Raw genomic sequence first — 9,884 nt, forward strand, 5'->3', positions numbered from 1 at the left:
GTTTCACTGATATAAAATATTTTACCTTTAGCTCATTGGAAAAGGTGCCATAGAATTTGCTGGATTGCCTGAATTTTGTAAATTAAGAACTTTGGAATTAAGGTTAGTCATACAAAATAAGAGGGAGGAGTTAAAAAATGAAAAATACAATTCAAGAAAAAACTGGATTTAATGAATGAGAAACAACCTAATCAGAGGTAAATAACAGGCTTTTCTTCAGAAGTCATTATTTTAGTACCTTATTAGTATCTGATCTACTAAACCATTATTTTAAGAATTAATTCCCTAGGGTGCTGCCAAAGCAATGAAGATTATCTCGTTACTAGTATACAGCTACTGGAAATTTACAAAAGAAAACATATTTGTAGATTTCAAGACCAAAAAAGAAAAAAGAAAGAAATTATAACCCTGCAACAAATATTATTACAAATGAAATGTTAATATCCTTAATGCATAAAGAACTCTTTAAAAAATCAATAAGGAAAACATTAACACAGAGAAAAACGCTGTAGCAAAATAGCTAATAAATATTTTTAATTTTGATCTTTCCAGTAATCAAAGAATTAAAAATTGATGTAAAAATATTTTCTCCCATCAGGTAAAAATTTTAAAAATGGAAATTCCAGTGCTGCTAAAGTTGTGGTGAAATGACCACTTTCATATACTGCTTTGGGGAGTGTAAATCAGTGCAGCCTTTCAGAATGGTATTTAACTAAGTATACTATGGTCTTTAAAGTGTTTATATTCTGTGACTCAGTACTTTCCTTCCATGTAATCTATCCTGAGAGATTATATATTTGGTTAAATAATTATAAACAAAATGTTTTATCTCAGTATTATTTGTAATACCAAAAAAATGGAAACAGCTTAAGTATATATTATTGAAGGAATAAGATTAAATAAACTATGATACATTTAATCAGTGGGATATTGTATAGGCTTTCAAATGTTTTCAAGTAATATACATGGGGATATGTTCACTATATAATGTTAAGTGAAAGAAAGCTGGTTACTAAAATATATGCAGAATGCTGACTCTGTGAAAAAAAAATATATTCATGCAGAAAAAGTACCAAAATATTATGGACTAGAGCATCAGTGGGGTCCCTTGGCCTGGCCTGCGGGGATCAGGTCAAAACCGGCACTCCAACATCCTCCAAGGGGTCCCAGATTGCGAGAGAGCAGTTCTCGGGTGACGTACCCTGAAATCGGGCTCCCTCCTCTCTGGTTCCAGGTCCATCACCCGAGAACCACAGTTGCCAAGTCACCACAGTTCAGCAGCTCCTGCATTGAGCGTCTGCCCCCTGATGATTATTGCGCATCATAGCTACGGGTTGGATGGTCGGGTGGTCGCTTAGGCTCATATATAGATTAGTTAATGTTGGGTATTATCCTATATAATAAAAGCTTAATATGCTAACTGCCCAGTTGTCAGTTCAGCCAATCAAAGTGTAATATGCTAATGATATGCTATGGCTGCTCAGATGCTCCAACTGGTAGGTTAGCTTGCTGCTGGGGTCCGGCCGATCGGGACTGAGCGAGACAGGTCGGACATGCCCTGGAGCCCTGCCATGGTCCCTCTCCAGCTGGCCAACCTCCCGCATCCCTCCCCGGCTCCAGTCGTGCACTAGTGGGGTCCCTCGGCCTGGCCTGTGCCCTCTCGCAATCTGGGACCCCTCGGGGGATGTTGGAGAGCCAGTTTTGGCCTGCTCCCGCAGGCCAGACCAAGGGACCCCACTGGTGTACGAATTCGTGCACCGGGCCCCTACCTGGTTATAAGCAACACTTTTTTTTAAAAGACTTTTATAGATTTTAGAGAGGAAGGGAGAGGGAGAGAGATAGAAACATCAATGATGAGGGAGAATCATGGATTGGCTGCCTCCTGCATGCCCCCCACTGGGGATCAAGCCCGAAACCTGGGCATGTGCCCTGACTGGGAATTGAACTGTGACCTCCTGGTTCATAGGTTGACTCTAAACCACTGAGCCACGTCGGCTAGGCATATAAGAAACACTTTTGAGCTTCTACCTGTGTACTTTGTTGGTGTTTTTCTCTGCCCTGCAATGGCTACCGTCTTCCTTTAATGATAATAATAGCTGCCATGTATTGAGCACTTTTTATGTCTGCTAAGCGTTTTGTATGCATTTTTCACCATAGCCGCATTTAAAAAATAAGGACACAGGCTTGAAGAGGGTGTGTTTTGCTTAAAATCAAACAGCAGGCAAGTGACAGAGCAAGAATTTAAACTCAGTTTGACTCCAGAGCTTACTCATAACCAGTATGCAATATGTTTTGCTTATGGATGAAGGTTTTACTTTATCCCTAACTTAAATGCATTTTTTCTTTTAAAATACTGTATTATAAAAATTTTCAGACAGATACACAGTTAGAAACTAATGTAATGTACCCAATATACCCATCACCCAGTGTAATAGTTATTCACATATGGCAGTGTGCTTTATCAATACCCCTACTCATTTATCAATCCCTTCCTTATTATGTTGAGACAAATTCCTGACATATTTCATTCATAAATATTTTAATACTAGAGGCCCAGTGCATGAAATTAGTGCACTCGGGGCGGAGGGGTGTCCCTCAGCCCGGCCTGTGCCCTCTCACAGTCCGGGAGCCCCATGATTGATTGCCCCAAAGAGGCAGGCCTTGCCCACCCGGCCAGGGCTCCTCGATGGATTGCCCCAAAGAGGGAGGCCCTGCCCACCCAGACGGGACTCCGCAATGGATCACCCCCATAGAGGGGGGCCCTGGCCACCCATCACAGCGCCACCGTGGGGTAGCCTGGGCCTCCCTTTTCGGGGCGATTGATCGCGCCCCACAGAGGGAGGCCCCGCCCACTTGCTGCAGCCTGCTGGTCAGTGGCCTGTGCCTCCCTCTTTGGGGCAATCGTGGAGCCCTCCGATTGATCGATCGCCCCACCCACTGGTGGCCTGGGCCTCCCTCTGCAGGGCGATCATGCGATCAATCGTGCCCCGCAGAGGGAAGCCCTGTTCACCTGCTGCAGCCAACCAGTCAGTGGCCTGGGCCCCCTCTTTGGGCGATCATGGAGCGATGGCCGGGCTCCTGACCAGTTGTATTGCACCCACCTTGGCTGGCCTGGGTCCAGTGGGTGTCATAGCATAGTCGTCTGGAAGGTTGTCCAGAGGGTTGTTCTGCTGTTCGGTTGTTTGGTCGATTTGCATATTATGCTTTTATTATAGACTAGAGGCCTGGTGCACGAAATTTGTGCACGGGGGAGAGGCGTCACTCAGCCCAGCCTGCCCCTTCTCACAGTCTGGGAGCCCTCAGGGGATGTCCTACCGATGGCTTAAGCCCGTTCCCCACAGGGAGTGGGCCTAAGCTGCAGTCTGGCCTCCCTCTGCGGGAGGTGACCGGCCGATGAGAGGAAGGCACCGCCCCCATCACGCCTCTGCTGCTGCCACTGTTGGCCATGAAGCTGCCTGAGCTTTGGCCATCGCAGCCACTGTGGCTTGCCTGAGCCTCGCCTGGCCCTCATTGCCTGAGCCTCGGGCCCTCAAAATGGCAGTGGCCATCGGCGGCTTGCCTGAGCTCTGTGCCAGCCCTGGGCAAGCGGCAGTGGCCATTGGCAGCTTGCCTGAGCCACGGGCCGGCCCTGGGCAAGCGGCAGCAGCCATTGGGAGTGCTCATAGCCACTGCCGCCATGTGGAGAGTACAGGCTGCCCTCTGCCGGGCCCTGCCTTCCCCGCCCCCATCCCCACTGCTGCTTGCCTGAGCCCTGGGCCGGCCCTGGGCAAGCAGCAGTGGCCATCAGTGGCTTTCTGGAGCCCCGGGCTGGCCCTGGGCAAGCGGCAGCAGCCATTGGGAGTGCTTACAGCCGCTGCTGCCATGTGGGAAGTACAGGCCGCCCTCTGCCGGGTCCCACCTCCCCTGCTGCCGTCCCCACTGCCACTTGCCCAGGGCTGGCCCCGGGCAAATGGCAGTGGCTATTGGTGGCTTGCCAGAGCCCTGGGTCGGCCCTGGGCAAGCAGCAGCAGCCATCGGCAGCTTGCCAGAGCCGTGGGTCGGCCCTGGGCAAGTGGCAGCCACCATTGCATCCCCAACGCTGCAAGTCCCTGCCCACCCGCTGTGCACACAGCCTGTTGATCGGTCGTTACTGTGATGGCATCCCAACCAATTTGCGTATTACCCTATTATTAAATAGATGTAGCCTTAAAAGATAAGGGCTCTTTTGAAAATAATCACAATATCATTATCATACCTAAAATATACCCCCATTCCTCATAAATCTATTATTAATATCTTTAAATTGGGTAGATTCTATAATTCCTGTTGTGATTTCTTTTGTTCCTTTTTTTAAGGTGGAACTTAACTTCTTGTGGAACAAGTGTTGCCAGCTCAGAATGCAGTGAGGAGCTGTTTTCATCAGTTTCTGTTGGAGATCAAGATGATTGCTATTCACTGTTAGATGATCAAGACTTCACTTCTTTTGATTTATTTCCTGAGGGGAGTGTCTGCAGTGATGTCTCTTCTTCTATTAGCACATACTGGGATTGGTCAGACAGTGAGTTTGAATGGCAGGTAGGTTTTTTTCCCCTTAAATTGCCATCATTACTTCCTAAGTAGAAGTATGAATTTCTGTTGTGATATTTTTATCTCTACCTCAAAGCAAATTTCTCCAGTGTTTATCCAATCATACAGATTCTCTGATAACATTAAGAATTAGATAAAATATATATCCTTTATTTTTGCTGATGTACCTTTTAGGCTTCTGATGCTGCTAATATCCTTTTGTAGATTTTCAAGTAATTTAATACTTGTAAGATGTTCCCATTATTATGTATCTTCAGTACCTTTCTATGCATGAATCTAGCAAATTTACTCTTCCTACATTATAATAGCTTTCATGTCCTTATAGGCATAGTATCCTTATATCAGGGTTATGTTATATATCTAAGATCACAAATCACTATTATCATAAATACATAATTTTGAATCATGTTATCAGAAATATAATTTCTCATTTTGCATTCTCTTTGTTTGCAGAGTTGCTTTTTTCCTGGTAGTGTTTTTTTTTCTCCTTGTAAAATGGCTTTGTGGCAAATTGTTTGGAAATGATGCCTGTGATAATGAGTACAATCTATCAGAAAATGTAGGTTGTGCTATTGCAGCATCCATTTTCTGATTGTAAAAGACAATAATGTTTAAAGAAGCTTTCCTTACATACTGCACATGTTATATTCAACAGATAACTTGAATGCTTAATGTGTTTGAAAGCCATCTAAATACTTGAAGTTGTTATTCCAAAGAGGAATGAAATATTACTTTTTTTCAAACAAATTTTTATTAAAATAATATAGGATGACATAAAATTAAAACTTAAGAGTTTCCAATTTCGCCGAAACCGGTTTGGCTCAGTGGATAGAGCGTTGGCCTGCGGACTGAAAGGTCCCAGGTTCGATTCCGGTCAAGGGCATGTACCTGGGTTGCGGGCACATCCCCAGTAGGAGGTGTGCGGGAGGCAGCTGATGGATGTTTCTCTCTCATCCATGTTTCTAACTCTCTATCTCTCTCCCTTCCTCTCTGTAAAAAATCAATAAAATATATTAAAAAAAAAAAGAGTTTCCAATTTCAATTCTGCGGTGGTTAGCACTTTTAAGAGCTTGTGCAGATACAAGTACGTTTGCATAGCATTAAATCATACTTCAGCCACTGTTTGAACCTGTGCTTTTTTCAACTAACATATATCAATCTTTCTGATAGCTGCATCATAATTTAATAAATTTCCTAATAATGGATATTTAGATTGGTTTCAGGTTTTTTCTTGTTATAAAAAATGCTACATTGAAATTTAAGAATTTTTGAAGAGGACAGAAAAAAATCCACAACTGTGTTTTTATGTTTTATACTAGAGGCCCGGTGCATGAAAATTCATGCACTGGAGTGGGGGTTCCTTCAGCCCAGCCTGCCCTCTCACAGCCCGGGAGCCCTCAGGGGCAGGAGGCGACCCGGCGATCAGGGGAAGGCAACGAACGCCCCCATCACACCTCTGCTGCTGCCACTGCCGGCAGTGCAAGCCTCGGCCAGCCCTGGTTACCTGAGCCTCGGGCGGCCCTGGGCGGCTCCAAGGCTTGCCTGCGCCTCAGGCGTCGGCTGGGCAGCCAACATCTGAGGTTTGTCTGCACCTCGGGCTGGCCCTGGGCAGCTGGGGGGCTGAGGGGACTGTAGGACTCCGGAGGCATGTGCGCGGCAAGGCCCTAGGGGGGCTGAGGGGACTGGGTGCCTCCATCTTTGAGGGCGTGACAGTCAATTAGCATATTCCCTCCTTATTGGCTGTGGGTGCCACCATCTTTAAGGGTGGGGCAGTCAATTAACATATTCCCTCATTGGCTGTGGGTGCCACCATCTTTGCGATGGTGTGAGGGTCAATTAGCATATTCCTTCTTTATTAGATAGGATAATTTCAAAGGCTTCTATTTTATATATATTTGTAAGTATGATTTGGATGAAAATTATAATTTTTTAAACTTAAAAATTGAGATAAAACTCACCATTTAAATAATTTACAGTGTGTATTTCAGCAATTTTTAATATATTCACAATGTTTTGCAGTCATCACCACCAATTCTAGAACATTTCCATCACCCCAAAAAGAAATCCATACCTGTTAGGAGATTGTCCAATTCCCCCAGGCCCCATCACCTAGCATTCACTAATCTACTTTCTCTATGGACTTGCCTTTCTGAATATTTCATATAAATGGACTCAGATATGTAGCCTTTTGTTTCTGAATTCTTTTACTTAGCGTGTTTTCATGGTTCGTCTGCATTGTAGCATGTAACAGTACTTCATTTCTATCTTAGCTCAAGTTGCTATAACAAATACCATAGTCTGGGTGGCTTAAACAACAAACATTTATTTCTGCAGTTCTGGAGGCTAGAAGATTGAGATCAGAATGCCAACATAGTCAGGTTCTGGTGAGAGCCCTCTTTCTGGTTTGCAGATGGCTTCCTTTTTCTGTCTTTATGTGGTAGGGGGAGAGAGAAAAGCGTTTCAGAGCGCAAGTAAGCTGTGATCTCTTTATCCCTTTATAAAGTCACCATTCCCATCATGGGCACTCCACCATCATGAATTATATAAACCTAGTTACCTCCCAAAGCCCCACCTTCAAATAGTATCACATTTGTGATTAGGGCTTCAAGATACAGAGTTTGAGGGGAGGCACACAAACATTTAGTCCGTAGCAATTTCTTTCTATGGCTGAATTTCTTTCTATGGCTGATTGTATGGATATACCACATTTTGTTTATCCATTCATCAGCTTATGGACATTTGAGTTGTTTCTACATTTGGGCTGCTATGAACATTCAGATATAAGTTTTTATATTGATGTATATTTTTAATTCTCTTAGATATACACTTAGGAGTGCAATTGCTCAGTCATGTGATGACTATGTTTAACTTTTTGAGGAACTGCCAAAATGTTTTCCAAAGTGGCTGTACCATTTTACATTTCTGCCAGTAATACATTCATGCCCCACTTGACAAGGATACGTTTTGAGAAATGCATTGTTAGGTGATTTTGTTGTGTGGACATCATAGAGTGCACTTACACATACCTAGATGGACCTGGTATAACCTACTACACACCTGGGCCAATGGCTGGCAAACCGCGGCTCGTGAGCCACATGCGGCTCTTTGGCCCCTTGAGTGTGGCTCTTCCACAAAATACCACGTGCAGGTGCGCACGTACAGTGTGATTGAAACTTAGTGGCCCATGCACAGAAGTCAGTTTTTGGCACTGGCGAGTTTATTTTGAACAAGTGGGGGGTGTCGGTCTGTCGGGTGATGGGAGACGCCGCCGGCGCAGGCGGGCCGCGGGATACGCAGCGCAGGGGAGGCGCGTGCGATTCATGCATGAGTTGAGTGAGCCAGTCAGTCATCAGTATCATTGTGCAGTGGCTAGTGTTAGTCGCGTCTGCAAATCGTGCACGGGTGACAAAAGTACCTACTCGAAGCATAAAGTTACCTGTATTTTTCCAACCAGCTGCAAATCCTACAGGTATTTTTGTCATCAATTTAAGAATAGATGAAACAAGTATACAAGATGAGTGTGGATGGGAGAGTTGGAAGGGGTCGACCTCAGCAAACGTGCCTCAATCAGATTGAGGACGTTTTTAGCAAAGGCCAGCTTAGGAGTACCCTAATTAAGTTAATAACAATGTACCTACCTATATAGTTTAAGTTTAAAAATTTGGCTCTCAAAAGAAATTTCAATCGTTGTACTGTTGATATTTGGCTCTGTTTACTAATGAGTTTGCCGACCACTGACCTAGGCTATATGGGACAGCCTATTCCTCCTAGGCTACAAGCCTATAAAACATTTTACTTTATAAAACAACACAAGATTAAATCCACCAAAGACAAAATAATGCAATCAAGACGCATGATAGACACAAGATGATAGACACATATTACTGCTGCTGGAGTAATATGACACACTGTTTGACAGCAACCTTTTTAAAAAATATATATTTTTTATTTATTTCAGAGAGGAAGGGAGAGGGAGAGAGAGAAATGTCAATGATGAGAGAGAATCATTGAATGGCTGCCTCCTGCATGCCCCCCACTGGGGATCAAGCCCGAAACCCTGGCATGTGCCCTGACTGGGAATCGAACCTGACTTCCTGGTTCATAGATTGACACTCAACCACTGAGCCCCGTGGGCTGGGCGACAGCAAATTTTTTTTTAACAAACTTTTTTTAATAAGTAGCAAGTACTCTAAAATTCTATATAATAAACGGCTAATATGCAAATCAACCAAACAGCGGAACAACTGGTCGCTATGATGCGCACTGACCACCAGGGGGAAGATGCTCAATGCAGGAGCTGTCCACTGGTGGTGAGTGCACTCCCACAGGGTGAACTTCACTCAGCCAGAAGCTGGGCTCACAGCTGGGAAGCTCAGCGGTGATGGAAGTAGCCTCCCCTGCCTGCATGGCAGTGCTAAGGATGGTCAGTGCGCATCATAGCGAAGAGTTGTTCTGCTGTTTGGTCGATTTGCATATTACCCTATTATTATATAGGATGGGACCACCCTCACTGAAACATAATGTGGCACATGACTATATGAAAATTCCAATTTCTCCACATCCTTGGTATTGTTTATCTTTGGGTATAGCCATCCTATTGTAAAGTGGTATCTCATTGTGGTTTTAATTTGCATTTCCTTAATGACTAATGATATTGAGCATCCTTTCATATGCTTATTGGCCATTTGTATATGTTTTTGGAAAAATGTATATGCAAACCTATTGTCCTTTTTTTAAATTTTTATTTTTTATTGTTTTATATAAAGTTTTACATGTCTCCTCCCCCCACCCCCATTGATCCCTCCCCAGCCATTCCCATCTCAAGCAAGCCCCCAGGGCCCCAGTGTCTGTGTCCATTGGTTGTGCTAATATGCATGCATACAATTCTTTTGGTTGCTCTCTAACCCCACCCACCTCCCCTGCCGTTTGTCTCTGGATCTATTTTTGTTCATCAAATTATGTTATCATTATATGCCACATATACGTCAGATCATGTATATTTATCTTTCTCCAACTGGTTTATTTTGCTTAGCATAATGCTCTCCAGTTCCATCCATGCTGTTGCAAATGGTAAAAGTTCCTTCTTTTTTATAGTGGGATAATATTCCATTGTGTACATGACCACAATTTTTTAATCCATTCATCTGCTGATGGGCACTTAGGTTGTTTCCAAATCTTAGCTATTGTAAATTGTGCTGCTGTGAACATAGGGGTACATATATCCTTTCTGATTGGTGTTTCTGGTTTCTTGGGATATATTCCTAGAAGTGGGATCACTGGGTTAAATGGGAGTTCCATTTTTAATTTTTGAGGAAACT

General features: G+C 43.9%; 1 protein-coding gene across 1 annotated transcript in view; it reads left to right on the forward strand.

The window, feature by feature from the left end:
- FAM199X (family with sequence similarity 199, X-linked) overlaps positions 1 to 9,884 on the forward strand; it is a 39,069-nt gene that overhangs the window by 5,880 nt on the left and 23,305 nt on the right. Inside the window, exon 2 of the mRNA XM_005863192.2 lies at positions 4,335 to 4,554. Coding sequence (XP_005863254.1) covers positions 4,335 to 4,554 — 220 coding nt within the window. The remainder of the gene's footprint in view (positions 1 to 4,334; positions 4,555 to 9,884) is intronic.

The sequence above is a fragment of the Myotis brandtii genome, unplaced genomic scaffold (assembly GCF_000412655.1).
Source record: "Myotis brandtii unplaced genomic scaffold, ASM41265v1 scaffold1739, whole genome shotgun sequence".
NCBI classification, from domain to species: domain Eukaryota; kingdom Metazoa; phylum Chordata; class Mammalia; order Chiroptera; family Vespertilionidae; genus Myotis; species Myotis brandtii.